The sequence below is a fragment of the Podarcis filfolensis genome (assembly GCF_964270895.1).
Source record: "Podarcis filfolensis genome assembly, chromosome: 1".
Lineage (NCBI taxonomy): Eukaryota > Metazoa > Chordata > Lepidosauria > Squamata > Lacertidae > Podarcis > Podarcis filfolensis.
Window position 1 is genome coordinate 20402494 of NC_139604.1, and position 23486 is coordinate 20425979.

General features: G+C 40.2%; 1 protein-coding gene and 1 long non-coding RNA gene across 2 annotated transcripts in view; one reads left to right on the top strand and one right to left on the bottom strand.

The window, feature by feature from the left end:
* LOC310768344 (neurabin-1-like) overlaps positions 1-23419 on the bottom strand; it is a 39743-nt gene extending 16324 nt beyond the window's left edge. The window contains 14 exon segments of the mRNA XM_083626324.1: positions 627-798; positions 887-983; positions 2046-2275; positions 3905-3958; positions 5740-5883; positions 7539-7659; positions 7795-7899; positions 8684-8804; positions 9265-9397; positions 20163-21224; positions 21226-21360; positions 21362-21476; positions 21478-22026; positions 23069-23419. Of these exon segments, the coding sequence (XP_083482450.1) occupies positions 627-798; positions 887-983; positions 2046-2275; positions 3905-3958; positions 5740-5883; positions 7539-7659; positions 7795-7899; positions 8684-8804; positions 9265-9397; positions 20163-21224; positions 21226-21360; positions 21362-21476; positions 21478-21770 (2782 nt within the window). The 5' untranslated portion in view covers positions 21771-22026; positions 23069-23419.
* LOC310743431 overlaps positions 22712-23486 on the top strand; it is a 4405-nt gene continuing 3630 nt past the window's right edge. Inside the window, exon 1 of the long non-coding RNA XR_014539010.1 lies at positions 22712-23073. This is a non-coding gene — a long non-coding RNA (uncharacterized lncRNA). The remainder of the gene's footprint in view (positions 23074-23486) is intronic.

The following is a 23486-nucleotide window of genomic DNA, read 5'->3' on the forward strand; positions in this document are numbered from 1 at the left end:
CTGAAAGTTTGCTGACCCCTGGTCTAGGTGCACTTTTTTAATAGCAAGAATACAAAGCTGAAAAGGAATGAACTACAGCTAAATTATTATGCTCATTTTTCACATGGTGTAGTCCTTCCCCTCCCCACCCACCCTAATATTCTTAAGAGGGTCTCTTCTCCAGTCTTCATAGAGTAGCGGGAAGTGGGGAGGCAGAAAAAGGTCCTCCTTTCCTTCAACTCCGCAGTTTTAATCTGAAATCTTTGGTGCAGTACTGTGCCCAGAGCTCAGGAACTACTCGTGCTAATGAAATTCCCTGTCGCAAAATGCGCCTAGAACAATGGGAGTTTCGAACACAGGCTGGAATCAAACAATACAGGGAAAGTATCCAAGGTTTTCAGGGTTAGAGGTTCCCACTGATGCAGTAAAAGTGCAGTAAAGGTTTTAAGCCCTGAAATAGCCCTATTTATATACAAAGGGAATCAATATTATTCCTGCTTCATCAGACTGAAGCTTCACCTAGGGACTAACAGTTCTACTTACTAGCAAGATTGACATCTGCCACTGTAAAATTCATAGCAACAACATATAGCACATATTTAAGAAATCAAAGAAATAAATGCTGCTGAATTTCTACTTTTACTTACCAGAAAAATCCAATTTCTCTATTGAAGACTCAAATTCCTGAACATCATCTTTTACTTCAAGGTTTTCTGTAAGTTGTTCAGGACTTGGAGTTGTAGTTTCTAATAAACTGCTATTTCCAAACATAAATGGGAGTCTCTCATATATTTTTAATTTATCTTCAAGCTCTGAAATCTGAAAATGTTACAATGCAATTTAAAAATCAATAAAGCAGTTTTTAACATATTTAAAGCCAGTAATTACTAAGTCATCTTTGCCTAACCTTCTCCTGCAATATTTTCAGCTGATTTACATGCTCCTGGTCTCTCTCTCCAATAATTTTTGTATGATCCTCTTCCTTTTTCATGAGTTCTACTTCTCTGGAAGGGGAAAGAAACAGTCACATTATGCAATTTAGAAGGAGCTAGTTGAGCTAGTTATCATGTTGAGCTAGTTATCAACGTGTATTGAAAAACTAAAAATAACTACCAGTATATTGTTAAGTCTTCTACTTTTACAATCTCATCTCTTACACAGTATTATTCTGGTTGTTATATACAACTAGTGAACACCAACATCTTAATGAAATTGCACAGCTTCTTGTCCTCTTTCTTTCTGCTTGTTCTTTGTTCTCCCACTCACTCCCTTCCTGCCCCACATCTACTCTTTCTACTGCCACTGTCCTCTCCTGCTTACCAAGATGGCCTGTTCTTACCAGCAAAATACATTTCCAAGTAATCTCATTGTTTTTTATTAACCTAACCAGTTCCATTTTTCCTTAAGACCAAAACATTGTAAGCAGCCTGATGGATTCAATTTTCTTGCATGCCTCTGAATGCACATACAGGAGACCCTGTTGCAGGATTTGACTAACCAGTCTAAGGAGAAAATGTGTTGTGGTTTTCTATTCTACTCCCACCTGCCACCCTATTTTAAATGTTAAATCTGTTGCTTAGCAGATGTTCCATGTGACCTCCTGGTTCCTTTAAAAGTTCTTTATTTGTTTTTACTTAAAATTTACCTTCAGATTTACACGCTCTGAATCCTATCCAATTTACCTCTCTGCTGTGTTTATTAGAGAACTGAGGTGCCTCAAAAAGTCTCTCAAAGCCCCTCCAAGATAATAGCAAATGATACACTATCAAAGTATTGTGACTTTGTTTTTAAATACTCTGTAGAAACTACATGGTGTATCTGTCAGATGATGAGATAGATGTTGTAAACGATGCATTTTCCCATTGTGGCATCAACTTAGATAACTTCCCTCTATTTATGCTTTCCATGTTTCAGAGTGTTTTCACTACTGAAATCAAACTCTCTTAGATTTTTCTGCATCATCCAAAATCAACCACTGACATATATGCATAACTTATAGTACATGCAAGAAATGACATGGAATGTCCTGTATGAGATTAACTGAAAGAAAATGACAATGAACTTACTTTTGCTGATACTCTTTGAGTAATTTTTTGGCCTTGTTGTATTTTTTCTCCAGGGCATCATATTGTTCCTGAGTTTCTTTAAGATGTTCATTTACTGTTTTGCATAAACTTTGTGCTTCTAACCAATAGGTCTCCAACTTCTTTATTTTTTCTTTGTTCTCACTTAAAGTTTCCTGGAGCTGGGATTTAGTTAACTCCCATTCAATTTTTTCAGCTTCTGATGCTTTTAACTTTAAAAAACAATTCATCAGTATTAGGTATTAGCTATGTAACTCTTCACAATCATTTATGAGTCTTAAAAAAGAATAAGTCAGTTCTAATGCAGCAACATAGCTGTCAACGTTTCCCTTTTTTTAAGGGAAATTCCCTTATTCCAAATAGGATTCCTCGCAAGAAAAGGGAAAAGTTGACAGCTATGTGCAGCAATGAAAATAAAACAACAACAGCAACAAAAAGCTGCTGACTTGCATATCACTGATACAGCTAATATTGCTGTAGATTCATAGAAGTCCTTCTAGACAAAATCTGTTCAGGATTATTCATTTTACAACATATTCTCATTTTATTTTTTATTTCTGGGCACATCCCAAATAAATGAGGAACCAAACTTCTAAGATTCAGACTGCTCCTGTCAGTATGGAAGACAAATATGCTATCCCACCTTCAGAAACAAACTCATTTCTAAAGGCCTACACCATCAGACAGATTATTGCTAGCAATATTTTGAGAGTTTCATACAAGTCATTGAAGCTGCAGTATACATTTACATTCAATCCGTATCTGCATCGGAATTTGGGGGCTTTTTTGGTTGAAGAGTGGGATTAAAAGGCTTTAAATAAATGAAATTGGCAGTGGCGTTGTCAGATCCAAGGCTTGAGTAACATTTACGAGTTTCATAGGTGCTTTTGCAGAGGTTCCTGTTTTCTCCCTGCCATGTAAGCAGTTGTCCCAGTGCAGCGTGAGATTTACTTTTCATACTGTAGTTTAGATAGAAGGAAAGAGAGTAGCCATAGCCGGAACTGGTCTGTGACCGTAATAATAAAATTCATTCATTCAGTAGCCATAGCTCACTCTGTGCGACAAGTCATTGCCACTCTGCTACTAAAATGATAATGTAGGAATAATATTGACAGATCAAAGACTCCTATGACGTTGAAATTTACATAGAATGAATCTACTTTGCCTGTCAGATATTTTCCCAACATAGTTCTGCAGTGATTGAAAAATCCACACCTGGTACAGTTTTTTATGCTAACATTCAATTTATTTGTGTGTGTCTGTGTGCGCGCGCGCTTTCCTTATCAACAAATGTTGCAATTCTCCATCTTAATAAAACTTTCAGCACATAGACAACATACCAACATTTTTACAGTGCACCTGGTAAAATTTTCCCTTCTGTAGCAGGAGGTAAGAAATCAGACTGCACCATGTAATTCTCAAGCCTGGCACTATAGATGATGAAGGGAAAGGAGGTTGTTCTCTTTACAAAGTGAGAATAGGCAGCAGACAAAGGTGTGTTGGAAATAAAACTGGGGTGCACAGAGCAAGATCTAATGCAATCTTCCTCCGATACAGTTGCCATTTCTACCTGGATGGTTCTGAGCTTGCTTTTGTTTCCAAAGCATTATTACACGGAATAATTTAATAAACACATCATATTTATATTTAAAACAAAAATACCAAGAGAAAGAGGAAAAAATATACAAGGACCAACATCCTTCATCAATCATCATAAATAATTTATTTAAATAATGAGCTTACTTGCTTTCATTAAAGTTTGGTTTCACCATAGCTGTCCTCAGCATATCCACATACAAACCAAAACAATTTTCATATATCATTATATATTAAAACTGTACCTTTTCCTTAAGTTGGTTAACTTCAGCTGTCGTAACTGCATGCTTCAACTGTAGCTACAAAAGGATAATAAAAAACAACTTGTCAGAGGAGAAAACAATGGGTATATGAAAGGTTGTTGTTTTTTGTAAGATCATTAAGTCCTTAAACACAGTAATTCTATACTGCAGTTTCTACTGCTAAGTTCAGAGTATCTCTAAACATAAAAAGGATCTATGAAGCAACTAAGATCTATTTATCTGCAATGTAATATTTATGTTGAGCACACTGTGCTTATTGGATGAGTTTGCTGGTGTATGTATTCCTATTTCTGAGTCAACCACTCATTTCCAACTATAGCTGGTTCAGGAATGTAATGCTAACATATACTTTTTACCGAATATCTAACATAAAATATGAAAGCAAACATAAAATCTAACATAAAATATGAAAGCAAATAAAAATATGAAAGCAAATAAAAAAGCTTTCTGGAAAAAAAAGATCTGAATTTAAATATTTTTAAAGGTAAGTGATCAAGTTTCATTATTCACTGACAGAATTCTAAGAAGGAAAACATTTCAGACTGGTTATCCTTTGCAAGATAGCAATAAAAGAAGTGATCCACTACTAACTTATGAGACTCTCACGGTTGCAGCATGACCAAAGGAGCATAATTCAAATGAGAACAACCAAGTCCCCAGCTCACACATGTGGAGACTGAAAGATTATACTTTTGGTCTTGAATAGTTTTGTGTTTTTTAAAAAGCATCTCTGGAGAAGTGTATTCTGAAGGCTTGATATTACACATGCCAATGCAAAAACAAGTTTTGTTTTTTATATCAGAAAGTTAGTAAGGTCTATCTGATAAAGACTCAGATCTAAATGTCCACTGAAAAAGCTCAACGTAAATGTTTTGAGGCCGCTGAAGACATCACCCATAGAACTCAGAATAACTGTGAAAGCACACTTCAGTACTGCTCTCCCAGTGCAGATGAGGAAAAAACTTCAACCAAACGGGGAAGCTCAAGGATGTAAACAGAAGCACCAATATGGATCTAAGAGACTCTTTGGATTTCAACCTATGTTTATTATTACTTGCTCAGTTGATATCACCCTATGTTTTCACCTATCTGCAGTTTATTCATGTTGCTTTAATTTAAGTGAGTTGCCTTCAGCCTCACTTCTGGGGAAAAGGTGTGAAATAAAGGCAGGCAAGCAGGCAGTGGAATGGATATAGTTCTGTAATCAGTAAAATATATTGCCAATATATAGCTAACATATATTGATAAATTTCTGCTAACTTGCTCTTTTTCCGTGAAATCTACCATTGGAGAAGTGATTTGCTAATCAATTATTCTTTTCATAAAGGAACAGCAGAAGATTTAAGGAGAAAAATATCCTTAGATCTAGAATTACAGTGTAGATGCTGTAACCAAACCTTGGTTAAGTAAAACTGAATTAACGTGTCAGCTCCTGGAGAGTTGATTGCAGTCATTTTGCTGCTCCCAGTCCTCTTTGCAACCATGCCACACTAAGCTAAATTGCCTGAACTAGGACTCATGGTTAAGGTTTGCTCTTTGTTACAAGGCTTATGGTTAGGGAGGAGGGAGCTTAACCATGACTCCCAGTTCAGATGACATGTTAAGCCAAACCTTAGCTCAGTGCAGCACAGCAGCAAAAAAGTGTCAGAGAGGAGCAAAGCAGATTTAAGGCAGAAGCCTGCACATTTGTGCAGTCTAAGGCAAATGTGTGAATCATGCTAATGTCTGTAGACAATAGAACATGTAACAGGGACATGTAATGGAGTCCAACCAAAATTAATTACCCATTTAATAGACAGCAAATCATTGCATCATACCTCTTTAAACTTCAACAGAAACTGTGTAGAATCCATGTCTAGTGGCAAATTAATATCCTCATTTTCAGGAAGATAAAACACTTCCACCGATTTTCCATGTAAATGTGATTCAAAAGAATCTTCATCTTCATCATAATCATCATCCTGAAAAGGTATTATGTATTATTGAAAATAAGTACAACTTTTTCTAACAAAGATAAAATGGCTTTGAAATGTCACTTCTATATTTCTGCATTTAAAATAAAATAAAATAAAATAACAACAACAACCTGTGTAAATCCATACACAATTCAACTTGAAATACTCAAAAACAGTTCAGTTCTGGTTGCCTCACTTCAAAAAGCATATTGTAAAGTTGGAAAAGGTTCAAGAAAAGACAATCAAAATGATCAAGGGAGTGGGAAAATGCCCATTTGATAAGTTACAGAATCTGGGGCTTTTAAGTTTAAAGAAAAGCCAAGCAGGAGGCTACATGATAGCAGTGTATAAAATTATTCATGACATGGAGAAAGCAGGTAGAGAAGTGTTTCCTCCACTCTCTTATAACACTACACATTTTTCTTGCATTTGCTGTCCAAAAAAGACACATACTAGTTTTGAACTCCATTGTATTTGATTATTATAGGAGGGCACTGCTCAGGTACAACCATATCCAAAAGCTTGTAGTTGCATAGATTACTTTATTACAGCTTTTACATTAGAAGTCAGCAACCAGAGTCCCCTGGGACTAAATCCGGTCAACTGGGGAGTGCGACCTGCCCCCTCAGCTGCCAACTTACAGACACCTAAGTTGAAGAGAAAAATACAGTAACTGGTAGTAAAAAGCAAGATACCGTATTTTTCTGTGTATAACACAACCCCATGCATAATACAACCCCTACTTTTGGGAGCCCAAAATTTAGAAATCGTTATTTCAAAGTTGTTCAGCTTTTTGGGGAAATCGCCCAAAAGGTTGTTGAGCTTTTTTGTGGCAATTCCCCACTCGATCCCTCGCACCTCAGCACAGCCTCGCCTCGCCACTCCAGTCTGTGTCTGGCTTCGCCTCACCTCAGCCAGAGAAAGCTGACGGCGCCACGGCCATGCTCCCTCCTCACCTCAACACCGCCTCACCTCTCCATGGCCCTGAGTACCAGCTCACCCAATACTTACTATATAAATCTGTGTATAAGACAACCCCCAATTTTTGACTAAAAAATGTGGGGGGGGGATGGACATCATCTTCTACACAGAAAAATACTGTACTTTATAGACTGGTGGTTAATATACTGGCCCACTATCTCTCTCATTTCTCAAAATAGCTCTTTAAGAAAGCTACTTGCTGGCTAGGGCTATAGATTAAACATCTGTTGTCCACTCAGCATCCTCCAGGAAAGGAAAAGGTTTGCTGAAATATTTTGAACGTGTACAGTGAGAAGTTGTAATCTTTCTTTCTATTACTGGTGCTCAGGATAAGTGACAATGTCTACACATTCAAAACATCACCACCCACAAAGATGGAGCAAATGCTTGGGGGACCCTGGGAGTTTACTTGGGTGAAGGAATAGAAAGCAAAAATGGCAGTGAATTCAGTCAGCAAAGTTGCCCATTCACAGTATGAACTATATTTGACCGGTAAGGCTGAATGTGACTGTACCGCCTCTTGATGATGTGGACAGTTATGAGGAGTGGAGAAGGAAAGGTAACACAACAAGATCAGCAGGAAACAGGGCTCAGAATGAGCCAAGAGAAAGAACTTGGGAGCAGGGCACAGGAGAGGAAAGGTGTACAATGCACATGCAATGTTATATTTTAATTGATACCTGTTCTGTATCATCATGGGCATACTGATGCTCATACAAACATCTCTCCTGCTCCAATGTCTCACTTATAAGTCGAGCTACTTCACTCTGAGTTCCTGGTTTTTCTCTTCCAATCAGAAACCTACAGAAAACCATCAACCACCATCAATAAGTCAAATATAAAATGACAGTGTCACCAGCAGGAAATACTTTTAATATTTCCCCTTCAACTCTATTACTAAAAAAACCCCTGCTTATTTTATAAAATTACACATACCTGACTGTGCCTTTTGTATTTTTTAGTACAGTTGCTGCAAAAAACTGGGTTACTCCAACAAGACTTATACCATCAACTTCAACAATTTGATCATTTACTTGGATTCTGAAAGGCAAAGAATAAACATATTTGGTGTTACACACCACACTATACTTGTTAAAATAAAAGGGCATTTGAATGAAAACAATAAAATTCATATGAGTAAGGGCCTGTCTGGTCATTATGTTCTACAGAACATACCCTACAGAATATTTTCAATGGTAACTTTTGGATAGATTATTAATTCTATTTATATCCCACCTTTCCTCACAAATGAGACCCCTCCCACAGGGAAAAAGAAACTAAAGATCTAAACCAGACTCAAATATGTTTGCTTTAAAAATGAAAGTATATGTTTAAAGTGCAGGTAGGGACTGGGAGAATATATATTTAAACTAGTTAAGAACTTCTTAAGGAGGCAATATGCACTTGCTCGATTCCAAGTGATACATTTTTGATAATGAAGAGCTTGTGTAAGATCCTATCTGCACCTTCCTTCTGTTACAGTGGTAATAAGCAAGCTTCTAGGGGTTGGAGAACCTTCTAGAATGACATTCAGCACAATATAGGGGCTGTAATCTCATAGGATATTTAAAGAAGACATCCACCTTTGCACACTAACACTGCATGAGTGAAAAAATAGAATTTACATGGCCTACTGTGTTGTGCAACTATCTCTCTAATACACAATATCCTTATAGAAGGAAAACATGGTTTCCCATTTCACCTGAACTGAGCCAGTGAAACATTCAGATACTGAAAGTAATAAAACTTAGTTTGTATACTTTGACTCTGGCTTGGTTTTACTAATGTCTGCAAAACAGAATAAGCATTCCTAGCGGAAACTTACCGACCATCTTTCTGAGCAGCTCCACCTTCAGTAATCGTTTTTACAAAGATTCCCAGCTTTTCCAGTCCCTGATCTGCACCAACACCCATTCCAATAATACTGATACCTAAACCACTGTCACCTATGGGTTACAAAAGAAAAGAAAAAGACCGTGTATTTTTAAAATTAGATTCATAGCTAATAATTATTGGTCATACGTGCAAAATGCCTTATTGGCTTAATATAGTATTTAAATCATAAACAGGAAGTCATTCTATGATGACTGAAGTAAGAAGTGCATTTATGCATTCTTAAAAAAAGAATGATGTACTGTGACAATCCAATGAATTCTGTTTTTTGCACGCATTCCTGTACTGTACAATCCTCCATTCAATTTTAAAAAATCCTTATATTTCAGCCTTCCAGCCCTTATCAAACATTTAAGAAGCAATCCTAAACTCAGCTAACAAGGTCTTTCATTAGTCTTCTAGGTCTACTCACAATTCCCATCAATTTCACCAAGGCTTAATTCCAGGCCATTTTGACCACTTTGGCCTGAAAGTAAAAGTTATTTTTGCAGGATAAATGTTTAAAATGCATACCTTTTTCAATTTCCACAGGAAAAACCTCCATTTTCTCCACCCTTTTCTCAAGTTCATACTCAGCTGATGCTGACACAGGGTCAACCTCTTCATTACGTCTATCATAGTCTTCATTTGAGTAAGTACTGAATACCTAAGAAAATAAGAGATGGTTTTAGAACAGTTTTGCACTCATGAGAGTTCACTAGATCTAAAAACCAGATACTATTTGCATGTAAATACTAATACAGAACCCTTCATTTTCATACCCCTTTTGCAATTTCTCTAACCAATGAAGCATATGAACTCTTTACCCAAAGTCATCAACTCCACACAAAGTTAACCAAAATTCCACATCAAAGGAATAAAAGATTTAGTCTTAACATAAGAATATGAGTTATATCTCCTAACTTAAATAATTTGGTCTGCTTCCATGGCCCAGTTTTAAAATGAACGAACAATCAAAATTATTTTAAAAACAACATAAAGAAACAAAAGATATGAAGATTGGGTATAGGCAGCCCACTGAGCTAAGACAAAAGAAAGAGGTAGAAAAAATGCAAAAAGGAAAAACCTGTTCTCCAAAGTGTCAATGAATTATTACAATTCAATGTATTTCAGGGTGCAGTTCCTTCTTCAGGAACAATGTACAGATAATTAAAAATATATAAGTCAAATAATGTGATAAGAACAAAATACAATAAAGTGGTACCTCGGGTTACATATGCTTCAGGTTACAGACTCCGCTAACCCAGAAACAGTGCTTCAGGTTAAGCACTTTGCTTCAGGATGAGAACAGAAATCGTGCTCCGGCGGCGCGGCGGCAGCAGGAGGCCCCATTAGCTAAAGTGGTGCTTCGGGTTAACAACCATTTCCGGGTAAAGAACGGACCTCCGGAACGAATTAAGTACTTAACCCGAGGTAGCACTGTACAATGCTTATCAATAGCTTGTAATAAAACTTATCGATTTGCACTTTTGAGAATAGGCTTCTATTTTTTGCATTCTTTCTGTTTGTGTGTCTTCCTCTTGGATTTTTGGCAAAAGACAACAGTAGTGATAAACAACAAAAACAAAAAGGTGCTGACAGGAGTCAGGGAGTCCCTAACTACTGAAAACTCTTCACATCTACTTTTTCAGCACATTTTTTGAGGTCTACTTTGGACAGGATAGTCTGAAAAACATACAAGCCAAAACCTGGTTTGAAGTATGCTAGTTTTTTCTGTTTGCAGATGGCAAAAATCTGCATTGAAAGCTACTATACTTTTTCAAAGAAGGGTGTTTTTGGTAAAGTATTTTTAAAAACAAAACAAAAAAACAAAACTTATACATGTTTCCTTTTTTCTAACATCAGGAGTTATTTCACTCAGTTCCATCTATTTCATGGGACATATTCTAATATTATAATATAATTTGTTAATAATATAATCTTAGTAATGTGTTTGTTCTGTGCAGAATCAAATTGTTTCCAGGAACAGGAAACATGAAGTTTCTGATAACACTACATTTAGTAATCATGGCAGTAATCCAAAACGCCTCAGACAAATATTTGTTATGTATTTACTAAGGGAATGAAGATGTCCTTCTTTCAGAAAATGCTTTTATTCAAATTAAACCTGTTTCAGAAATCAAGCCACATAGCAGAAATAGCAACTGCTATATCTTGAGATCCTTGGAAGATAAAGGTGGTATATAAATGAAATGAATAAATGAATAAATAAATAGATAGATAAATAAACAAATAGTATGGTCTGTACCAGCTTATTTTAAAATAATCAAGTTACTAGACATGGACAGAAAAAATTCTCATAAGTTTTTATTCCCTAGGTATCACTGAAATGCTATCTAACTAATTCAGAATTCTGGGCTGTTACACAAAATTTCCAAGCACAGTCTTTGATGCTGCACACAAGTAGTAACGGGAAGTATTAACAATTCACAATTGCTGTGTACCATGCAAAGCAGTAATTCAACCAAGTTCCATATCTAGAACCTACATACGTCAATGCACGGTAGATGCAAAAGTTCTAGCTTTGTACATTAACCAGTAAGCAGAAAGGGAAAGTAGCACAAGAGCATATTACTGTATTTATATATTGCCTAATATTTCTGGACATTGCAAAAAAAAAAAATTAACAATGAGGTAGATGGGTTTCCACAGCTTACAATCCACTCTTCACAGAAGTAACAATTCTGCAAAAAGTAGTAGAGAATTCCTGGAGTGGGTGGCTGGAGGAAAAACAGTTGTCCTCTGAGAAAACTCTGTTGGTGATGGTTATAAGACAAAGACTAGGGTTACAGAGAAAAAAGGGGAGTTGTGTTAAATAAAACAGGTGATAGTAACCGAGGTTACAATTTGGATTATACGCAATTTACACAAGGGTTACATTCTGTGGATTGCACCTAAAGCCAAAAGATTGTATTACAGTCAAAACCAACTGGGTTCAAAGGTGAGTGGGATTGCCAAAGCACTATACACCTATTATTATTATTATTATTATTATTATTATTATTATTACTATTATTACATAAAGCTGAATATGCACAAGTTAAATGTGTGTAAGTGGCAGGGTACAGAGAGCACAGAGATAGTGCAACAAAACTTGTTATAGCTTTTGGGTAGAGAAATATATTTACCTCAACTGTTTTCTTCTCAAGGTTCATGTTACTGAAACATATTTTATTTGTGATTTATGTTTGAATGTTTAGCTTTGGTCCTAAGAAAAAATTTTTTTAAAGAAACCCTGCTAATCACTATATTCCAGAAAGGTGCCAGCTACAACTCCTGAGATACAGTAGCTGTGAGATATGATGTGAACAGGAACCTAGTAGTGTCGTGGTCAAGGTAGTACTATACAGTGGTACTTACCATAGATTCCGGCGTATAAGATGACCTTTTAACCCCAGAAAAGAGGTTAAAAAGTTGGGGGTCATCTTATACGTCGGGTATGGCTTCCTCCCGGCGCGGAGCCCAGCACCCACTGCTGCTTCGGAAGCTGCCGCCGCCGCATCAGTGGGCGGCGGGCTCCGTGCCAGGAGGAAGCTGCCCAGCGATGCTAAGCCGGCCTCGCTGGGTGGCTTCCTCCCAGCGCCGAGCCAGTCGCCTAATATGCCGGAATCTACGGTAATTTGTTCTGGAGGTCTGCTCTTAACCTGAAGCACCACTTTAGCTAATGGGGCCTCCTGCTGCTGCCGCTGCGCCGCCGTTGCACGATTTCTGTTCTCATCCTGAAGCAAAGTTCTTAACCCAAGGTACTGTTTCTGGGTTAGTGGAGTCTGTAACCTGAAGCATATATAACCTGAAGCGTATGTAACCCGAGGTACCACTGTACCTTGATTGGCTATCTAGGCAAGTAGTTCTCACATGTACACATACCACAAATTGCTACATGAATTATGAAGCTTCCCAGATAATAACTTCTAATGAACTGAGCTTTTAACGGAGAGAAACTAGGAACAGAAAGTTTTCTGTATGTATAGACCTATGGACACCAGCTTTGGTGCTTTCATGAATAGTGGGTGTGTGCAAATCCCAGAATTGTAGAGCTGGAAGGGACCCCAAGGGTCATCTAGTCCAAGCCCCTGCAATGCAAGAATGCATTTTCTGAGCAATTTGCTTGCCAACTAGAAATATGGGCCCCAAAAGTTTCCTATAGGAAGGTTAGATTCTGAAAACACAAGCAACATCCACTGAGTTCTCCCTCACTCCAAAAACACTGTCAAGGGAAAACCACCCCCTTAGCACTTCAGCACTGTGTTCACTCCCACCCTTACTGGGTACCTTTGACAAAAGTAATTGCAAGAGCCTTGCTCTTTCTGTTCCTGTGTCACAAGTGAAATAGAACTTTTACATCACACCCATCCAGGAAATGCATAAGCTAAAGTCACTGGATGATAAGCAATATTAGTCATACTCAGAACAGGACCATTGAAATCAGTGTATTTAAGTACATAAATTTTAGTTGCTGTACTCTTGAGTATGACTTAGCTCTCACTCACTTGCTTTTAATCTACCATAATTATGAATTTTGGCTGTCAGTGGTTACTAGGGTGTTTGCTTTCAGAGGTTAGAGCTTGTGTGATCATTTTGGAACAAGTATTTCCCCCCCAAAATCCACAATCTTTTAAAATGAGATTTCATTCACAAGCACCAAGATACAATTAGGCCTATGGTTATTAAACTTCAGCAATGATCAGTTTATTTCCTGTTAACATGTTTTGATGTGGCAGCATGAATCAGTATGGATGATATGAACATTCCAATGTAAGTTATTTTAATTTCCATTTTTCCAGCACCTGTTCTAATTCTGCCATTTGTAGCAGATTGTCCCCTAATAACCAAAGCTACTGGTAGTCATCTGTAATATAGATGAAATTCTATTTCTCCTAATATAAACACAGGCTCATTCAAATCTCTTAAGATCATTTTCTGTAAAGACATTTATTCTCATTGTGCTCTGAAAATTTCCACACCATCTACAGCAGGGGTGAGAAACCTGTGGCCCTCCAGATGTTGTTGAACTTCAGCTGCCATCAGCCCAGACAGTGTGGCTAATGGTCACAGATGTTGGCAGCTGTAGTCCAGCAGCATCTAAGGAAGCACAGGTTCCCTATCCCGTCATCATTTCTAATTACGCCAATATTGGTTAAGGTATTTTAAAAGATTATCGAGTAAGATGTGTGGATACAATGGTGAGTATGAACAGAACTTCACATTCCCCAAACAACTTTGGCAACAACTGGTATTCAAAATGCTCGATGAGATATCATGACATGTGTATGGCTGCCATTAACACCATGCAGCTAGCACGTTAAGAAAGCTTCCCAGGCCTTCACTTCCAGCTCACAAATAACAAATGCAGTTTGTGACTTTATTTATTTTCTGCTGCTCCAGAGAGTAAGACCGAAACCAATAACTTCAAATTACAAGAAAAGGGATGTAGACTGAGCACCAGGAACAACTTCCTGGCAGTATGAGCTTTTCAACAATGGGACACACTGCTACTGAAGGTGGTGAAATCTCTTTAGGGTTTTAGCAGAGGTTGGATGGTATTAGAGATACCTGCCACTTGAGGACTTTAGCAAGAGGCAGTGTATTCAGATAAGGCTTTGAATATTCTCCATCCAAAATTCTAGAGAGCTACTACCAGCCAACATGGACGATACTGAACCAGATGAACCAGTAGTCTAATTTGGTTTAAGACAGCTTTCTATATTCCTAGGCCCTTGCCAACTTCAAAGCCATTTGAAAATAAAAAGTAAACCCCAAATATGCAAAAATCATCTTTGAGAATAACAGCAGAGACTATTATATATGTGCAGTTTTTAGTATTATAACCAAGTATAGTTCAAAAAGCCAGAAGGGCACAAATATTCTGAGGTGACCATATTCTTCCCTTTATTTTCATAATCCACAGGAAATATAATCAATAAACTTTCTGCTAGGTATATACTTGCACTCAGAAGTGTTCTCCATGATACAGAAAAAATCATTTTGTCAACCTCATATTTTCAAAGAACCATTCTAGAACTTGATTCTCATTACTGTTATGGTTAGCAGGTTCATAAACCAAAACCAAAGCATCAAATTAAGGTATTCCTTACATCCCATTTTTATTGCCACAGCTGTTCCTTTTTTTACTGCCCAGACAGAAACAAAAATTTGTCTTATTACTGTACCACTGACAATGAGAAGGTTTGAATGAATTTACTCTGCTCCTCCAATGAGTAGCTTACAAAGATCTAAATGGCATGACATACAAAGAAAAGGAAAAACCAGTTCTCATAACAACCAATCACAATCCCCACCCCAAGCTGAAAAGAGGATCTTTCAGTCTTGTTCCATCAAATTGGTCACAGTGAATGAGAACATTGCTATTATTTATTCCCCTTTACTTTATTTTATCCTTCAGCATTGATGACTTAGGCTGCAATCCTGTGCACAAACTCGGTAGTAAGTCCCAATGAATTCAGCAGGACTCACTTCAGAATAGACGTAAGCAGGATTGCACTGTAAATGACTACTCACCAAAGCCATGTCCTAACATTAAACTTTTGCCAGCCATACCATAAAACTTCTTATTGCTGATTTTTAAATTTCAAATTCTTAAATTATGAATCCTGTATAAGCTACTAGAGCTATTGGTGCAAGGAAGAAAAAAGTATGTGTCACTAAGCTGTACAAGGTAGTACAAGACAGGGACCTCTCGGGCCCAATTTAAGTAAGAAGCGAGAATGTCCCAAAGACTAGTTTGGGTGGGAAACCCCACCCCATTGTAAAGTGTTGATATGATAGGAAGTAGCTTATGGAAGATAATGTCAAACGTTTAAAATAAGGTACAGTATATCAAGTACACAACCTTTCACCAAGAATAGCTTATTTATGGCCATCATAGTAATTGCCTACAATTGTATAGATTTTGAATGGTTCTATATAGGACCCCCTGCATGCAAAATCTTAAGAAAGAAATGTAGCTTAGCACAATTCTAACCATCTAAGTGCAAATGCAAGAGAGGAACATTAGCATGCACTATTCTGCACACCTGGGTCAATTACAGAGAACCATGTTAGTTGAAGAATACTGCTACTCTTTCTGAAAGTAGCCAAAAAGAGAAATAAGAACAGCAGAGAACTTCTCCCACCTCCATTGTGAGGTAGGTCAGGCTGAGATACAGTGACTGGACCAAGTTCACCCAGTGAGTCTCATGCCTCAGTAGGGATTCCAACCCCATTTTTCCCAGGTCCTAGTCTGACACTCTAACCACTAAACCATTAGCTAAGACGGAACCTTTTTCAATTAACCATGGTTAACACTGGTACAGAGGTAAACATTGACAACAGAAGGGAGAATCATGCCATAAAGGGGAGGAGATAGGCAAAAGGAGTATGTGAGCTTTCCATCTACAGCGGTACCTTGGTAGTCGAACAATGAGGCTCCCGAATCGGCTCCCAAACACTGCAAACCCGGAAGTGGGTGTTCCAGTGTGCGAATCTTTTTCGGAAGCTGAACATCTGACACGGCTTCTGATTGAGCGCGGGAAGCTCCTGCAGCCAATCGGAAGCTGTGCCTTGGTTCTTGAACCATTTCAGGAGTTGAATGGACTCCTGGAATGGATTAAATTCAAGAACCAAGTTAACACTGTACTCCCAATCTCTGAACCACAATGTCAGATGCTCTGGGAATCAAAAATGCACTGTACAAAAGCAAAACTGATGCTTACTACAGCAAAATAAAAACATGTTGGCCCAAGGTAACACATGTTAGAGCAGGCTTCCTCAACCTCGGCCCTCCAGATGTTTTGAGACTACAATACCCATCATCCCTGACCACTGGTCCTGCTAACTAGGGATCGTGGGAGTTGTAGGCAAAAAGCATCTGGAGGGCCAAGGTTGAGGAAGCCTGTGTTAGAGAAATGGTGGGAAAGGTATCAGCTGATTCTTTAATAGTCAGTCAAATGAAGATATCATATGATCATCAGTTGTCAACATTAGTTTACCTCAAGTTTGCCCATAGGCTATGAATGAGGTTTTGGATTCGTAACGACAAACAACTGGCTGCAATCCAGAGCAGTTCCTTTTCAACATACTCTTCATTAGTTTCCAAAAGTTAACTGAGGCTGAGATATTAAATGCTAGCATTTTAAACTAAACTGCATTTTATTTTTGTCATATGATCTTCAGAATGCCTTTTTGAAACTTTACTGCTTGAACATGAAACCAGAGTGTAGGGCCTTTACTGAATAATCATAAAATTAATAGGCTACTTAGGAGCTTATTAGGATAAGAATAAAAGCATCAATCTAAAGGTTCCCTGTGCACAGTACTCAGCTGCAGCGGAAGTATCTTCAGGCACAGAGCAACTGAATTATCAGTATGGGGTCAAAGCAGATGTGACCGTAAATATGTTTATGTCTCCCATTTAACATGCAGGTCTTGTATATAGACTGATAAGCAGCTGTGGAGGACAAATTAACCCTTTTCCTTCTCTGCTATGATACTGAAGAAAACCCCTCCTTTGAAGGTGCCATTTTCTCTTGGAAATCCCCATTCACACCAATAGGGAAATTTCTCCCAATTCAAACAGCTCATTCTCAAGATCACAGCAGGTGAGAAAAAGGTTAAATTCTTTCTCATGCCTTCTGAAATCCAAATAACAATAATTATCAGTTCCCCTTCAATGTTGCTGCCATTTACATTAAAACAAACACATGTTAATTGCAAAGACACTTGAACCTCATAATCAGGTCGGCCCACAATTTTAATATCAACTACAGTGGTACCTCAGGTTACAGACGCTTCAGGTTACAGACTCCGCTAACCCGGAAGTAGTACCTCGGGTTAAGAACTTTGCTTCAGGATGAGAACAAAAATTGTGCTCCGGCGGCGCGGGAGCAGTAGGAGGCCCCCAATAGCTAAAGTGGTACCTCAGGTTAAGAACAGTTTCAGGTTAAGAACCGACCTCTAGAATGAATTAAGTTCTTAACCCGAGGTACTACTGTACCTGTTTGGAGATGAGAAGGGGCTTTTGAATTCTTCTTCTTCTTCTTTTATCTACTCATTTCAGGTGAGTGGTACAGTCAGAGCTGGATACACTGATTGAGGGATGCAAATAGGAAGTAACCTGGCCCGTCATTGTTCTTTTTTACTGAGGTAATAACAGGGTAAAAAACACATATAATTCACATAAATTAGGGCATGGCTAGCAAAGGTATTGCCCTCCAGCTGCTTTGACTAAACACCCATCTGCCCAGCCAGCATAACCAACTGTCAGTGTTGATGGGACTTATAGTCCACAAAATGTGGAGGTCACCACACTGCATTAGGCACATTGTGTATGAGCCTTATAATTTCTGGTTACAGTGGTACCTCTGGTTAAGAACTTAATTCATTCCGTAGGTCTGTTCTTAATCTGAAACTGTTCTTAACCTGAGGTACCACTTTAGCTAATGGGGCCTCCCGCTGCCGCCGCATAATTTCTGTTCTCATCCTGAGGTAAAGTTATTGACCCAAGGTACGCTAGCGGAGTCTATAACCTGAAGTGTCTGTAGCCCGAGGTACCACTGTATATAAAACAGCTTTGGAACAGAATTGATTTGGAGTTGTGAAATTTTACTCCTACTTCAAGGTTCTAAACATGCTTATACATACAAAACTAAGTCCCACCAGTTTCAATGGGACTTACTGCCCAATCAGCATGCTTAGGACAGCAGCCTCAGACATTTAACTAAAGTTCAAAATTTGCCATGTATTAGCAGCACACTACCAGAAGGGTGAGGGACGCGGGTGGCGCTGTGGGTAAAACCTCAGCGCCTAGAGCTTGCCGATCGCATGGTCGGCGGTTCAAATCCCCGCGGTGGGGTGAGCTCCCGTCTTTCGGTCCCAGCTCCTGCCCACCTAGCAGTTCGAAAGCACTCGTAAGTGCAAGCAGATAAATAGGTACCGCTTTATAGCGGGAAGGTAAACGGCGTTTCCATGTGCTGTGCTGGTGCCGGCTCGCCAGAGCAGCTTCGTCACGCTGGCCACGTGACCCGGAAGTGTCTCCGGACAGCGCTGGGCCCCGGCCTCTTAAGTGAGATGGGCGCACAACCCTAGAGTCGGACACGACTGGCCCGTACAGGCAGGGGTACCTTTACCTTTACCAGAAGGCTTTATAAATTTGTTTCTTAATTCCAAAGTAGGGGTCAGCAACCTTTTTCAGCCATGGGCCGGTCCACCATCCCTCAGAAAATGTGGTGGGCCGGACTATATATTTTTTGGGGGGGGGGAGGAATGAACAAATTCCTATGCCCCCCAAATAACCCAGAGATGCATTTTTAATAAAAGGACACATTCTACTCATGTAAAAACACGCTGATTCCCGGACCGTCCACAGGCCGGATTGAGAAGGCGATTGGGGCGCATCCGGCCCCCAGGCCTTAGGTTGCCTACCCCTGTTCCAAAGCATAAATAATTCTACCCACTTTTGTCTGTTTCTTCCAGTATTAAGGGCTCCGGGTAAACTGATGTATGCAAATTAATAAAACTAATTTGGGTATCATGTAACCATCCAACTAATACTGTTTAAATGTTAACTTTCAAGCTTTAAAAAAACACTTGTTGCAAAAGTGAATCTAATTCAGTACTGAAGTCAAAGACGATCTCAAACTTCTTTTAGGAAGACACAAGGTTCACATCACACTTGCAAAAGTAACTGGGAACAATCTTGGTTAGCAGTGCCATCTTTTGCAAACCTTTATGTTGCTACGCTTTTGAAAACACACAACTCCCTAACCTCCCCCAAAGCTCTACAATATTCCCAATCCGTTCTACCCTAAAATGGTAATCCATGTACAAGCCTAGCAATTTGAAAGTTCCAGATAAATGATCATCTTCAAACATTAACCACTATTGAGAAATATTTCCTTAGATACTTTGGGTGATATCCAACACTTCTCCCCCCTGCTGACGAAAGGCATCCATCAGGAGAATGGGAGAGAAATGCATTTCTCAGTAATTCCCCCTCTTCCCTTCAGTCTCCTGTGGCTCCTCAAAATCTGGAGGGCTGAGAAACCCTGCGAAGCAGTTTTTGAGTGACAGCAGAGGGTGTAGAGAGGAGGAGTCACCAAAAACTGCCTCCTGCCACTGTTCTGCTGACAGAAGCTTTCCACCAGTGAAGAGGAAGCAGTGGATATCACTCATTCAACCCAATTATAGGCATACTTATTTGGAAGTCCTATTAATATCAAAAGGGACTGGCTGCTAAACAAACCAGGTGGATGAAGCCAAGGGGTTCTACAATTACATTCAGTATTATTTGTCACCATAATTAAATCAAAAGCAACAATGATTATACCATACAACATGTAATCTTCTGGAAATGGCATCATCACATTAGGCATTAGGAAAAAGGAAGGAAAATACAATTATCCATGACACTTTACCTTGATTGGGGCTGTGGAAAACTTTACTTTCCTATCTGGATCGGGATCTTCTTCTTCAGAAAGTCCAGGAAATTCCTCATAATTACTATCATAGTTGTATTCCTCCTCTGGCAAGGTTTCATCTCCTTCAGGGCCCTGACTATAAGTCTCTGTTTCTCTGTCATCATCAAAAGCTGCATTCTCTATCCCAAAAGCACTGGAAGAAAATCCACTACAATTTTCTGGCCTTTCTTGTTCTTCATCCTCTTCTTCACTATCTCCTACTTGTTCTACATGATCATGCTCTCTTGTCTGAACTTCCTCCGGAGATGCCACATCTTTTACTCCTTTTTGATGGGGCTCACTGCACCCACTAAGTTTCTCCATTTCTTCAAAAGTGAGGCCATTTCCTTCACCTTCCCAGCTTGGAAATCGGAGTGGTTTCTCCTTCTGGAAGACATTAACTTCCCCCACAATTTCACCATCATTCTCTGAAGTTTTATTCTGCACCATTATCAATTCAGCTCTAACTACTTCTACCTGAGAGATTTTTATTGGGGCTCTATCTACTTTAGTGGACACATTGTTTGTATACAGCAGATTCCTCTCAGAGGTTTGTTGCTCTCTTCCAGACGCTTCTTCAGTGACCCTACTCTGTTCAGGTTGATTTTGCTTCAAGTACAGCTCTTCCTTAACCACTGGTGATTCCCAACTGCAGAACACAGACTCGACTGGACTTTGAGTACCCTCATTTTTTGAAGTGTCTTTACACTCTTCACTGTCACTGTCTCCCAGGAAACTCTCCAGTCTTCTAGAAATAGGTCCAGCATTCAGTGAGGACAATCTAGAGCTGGAGTGCTGCACCTTGTGTTCACTGTTCCCTTGACCCTCTGCCTTGTCTATGGTGACTTGAGAGCCAACATCGGTATTGAAATTAAAGTGATCAACCACACTACTACCGTCAGAGGAGGCAGAGCCATGCCTCCTCCTATCTTCAATCCTTTCATTTTTGCTAGGAGTACATCTGTCCAATGAGCTTGGTTTTTTTGTGTTCCTTTCAAAAAGTTTCCTAGTCTCAGAAAAACTTCTCCGCTAGGGCAGCTTTGTCTAGATGTCCTTCATCACTGCTACAGATAATTTTGTCAGTAATCGAAGAAGCAGGTAAAGAATCCTGGAGACCACTGCAAGGGACGGAGTCAATATTTAGGAGGTTGTTTTTTTTGAACACAAAAGAAAGATGGGCTACTGGGAGAAGGAGGAGCAGGGTCACTTGCAGCTGTTTTGGTGATGATCTTGGGCTCAGAGGGTGGGCTGTTCTCAGAACAAAGTGGAGTGGGAAGAGCCACCCATCTGCATGAACATATTTTTGATCTTGTGTACCCTGTTGCCATAGGTGACAGCTCTGCCCCGAACATGTGGGTCATTACCTCCACCATTGGATGAGCTAGTCAGCTTTTGCTGGGAGCCAGATCTATTTGAAGCATTATCCGAGTTCACAGAATCAAAACTGCACTTAATAGCATGAAAATCAGCTTTATAGGCATTTCTGTGTGGAGAAGCACTTCTTAAAGTCCTGTCTCCTTTTCCTTCAGTCTTCATCATTGTCAAAAGGAGAGACCCTTCACTCATTTACAGTGGGGAGAGGTATGAAAACCAACAGCAGTTGCCCTTGCTGTTCTTCACAATGCCAGGATACAAGCCTCTTACAAACTGGAGACAGAATGAGACTGGAAGACGCCTCTGACTGGCTTATTCCAAGCAGGCACTGAAGTGAGTTGTGGGAAGAGCCAGAGAAGAACACACACAGAGAGAACAAGCACTCGAGGAATGTATCTGGAAAAACGGGATCCTAGCGCCACGGCTGATCTACTATCCTGAAAGCCATCTGCAAAAAAAGAAAAGTTAATGAGCCGAAGGAGGAGACCTCACCCTTCTACGTATCTCAACTTCTCTCAAACAGAATTCCATACCCTGAGGAGGAGTGGGAAACTTATCTCTATTGTCCTCTGCCAATCAAAGGGGAAGCAAAATCAAAATTAAAAAACGATTAAGTCGCAGATGAAATAAATACAAACTCTGAATTTCTGGAATTAACGCAGACCGAAGCTCACTGGGGCTTTACCCTGCAACAGTGTTGAAAATAGTGAGGAGGAGAAAAACTGCTTTAAGCATGTGGAAAGCAGTTGCCTCTTTCTCACTGGCCATTGAATAAACCGTAGGCAGCTCTTCCTCATCGGGGATTAAGAGGAAAGGCTTCCAGGGCAAGAGGATGCGGCTTCCAGGCAAGGCTGGGGAGCCCTTTCCAAAAGGGGAACAACATTTGCTCCCGCGCTGCAAACTTTTCTTTCTGGACAGACCTGCCGGCCCAAAGGAGGCCGATTTCTCTCCCCCCCCCATGAAAATACTCTTTTCCCTCTCTGCCTCCAGAGGTGGGTCGTTCCAAGTTCCTTGGAGGCCCATCTCTGGCTGTTCCTAATTCCTGAGGCGGCGAGGGGGGCGCGGAATACAGTGGGGGGGAATACGTGGACGCCACAACTTCACCCCCCCCCCCGCACAATCCCCGCCAGCCAGCCAGCCAGCCCCCGCCTACGTCCTTCTTCCCTCACTCGGTGTCTCTCCCTTTCTTGCCTCGGGCCAGGCAGGAATGCGAACAATTCCGGCCCGAACTTTGAGGCTTCCTTAGGAGAGAAGCGGAGATAGAGAGACGTCGTCGTTGCCGCCGTCCGTCCCCCCCGCGGGAAGGGAAAGAGAGCCAACTCCGGAGGCTCACAATGGAAAGCCGCTGCCACGAAACTCGCCGGCTCCCTCTCCCCCCCCCCGTCCCCGCGGAGAGTTTGCCCGCTTTCCTTTCCCTCCTCGCGGGAACTCAAACAACAACAACGGCCCACCCCCCCACCCCCCACAAAAAGCACCTCCGAACTTATTACCTGAGGTAAAAAGCTCATATCCCGCGCGGCAGCGGCGGCGGCTCTTTCCCCTCCGCCCGTATCCGCCCCTCCGAACAGCGGCCCCCGAGGCTCCGGCTCCGGTTAACTTCTTCTTCTTACTCGCTCCTTTCTTTTCTTCTTCTTTTTTTTTTTTACAACTCCACCCTCCTCACCCCCAAAACAAAAAAACCCAAACTATTCGCCCCGCCCGCCTTTCCACTATCAACTACTCTCCGTCTCGCGCGCCCGCCCGCACGGCCAGTTTATAGTTCTTCTACGGTTTTCTTTCTCGCTCTTTCCCCCCTTCTTCTCCTCGCTCTCTCTCTCTCTCTCGTTCCACAGCCCCCTCCCCTCCTCTCCAGGCCGCGCGGGCGGGCGCGCGCTCAACCCCCTACAACAACAAAGGGGAGAAGAAAGG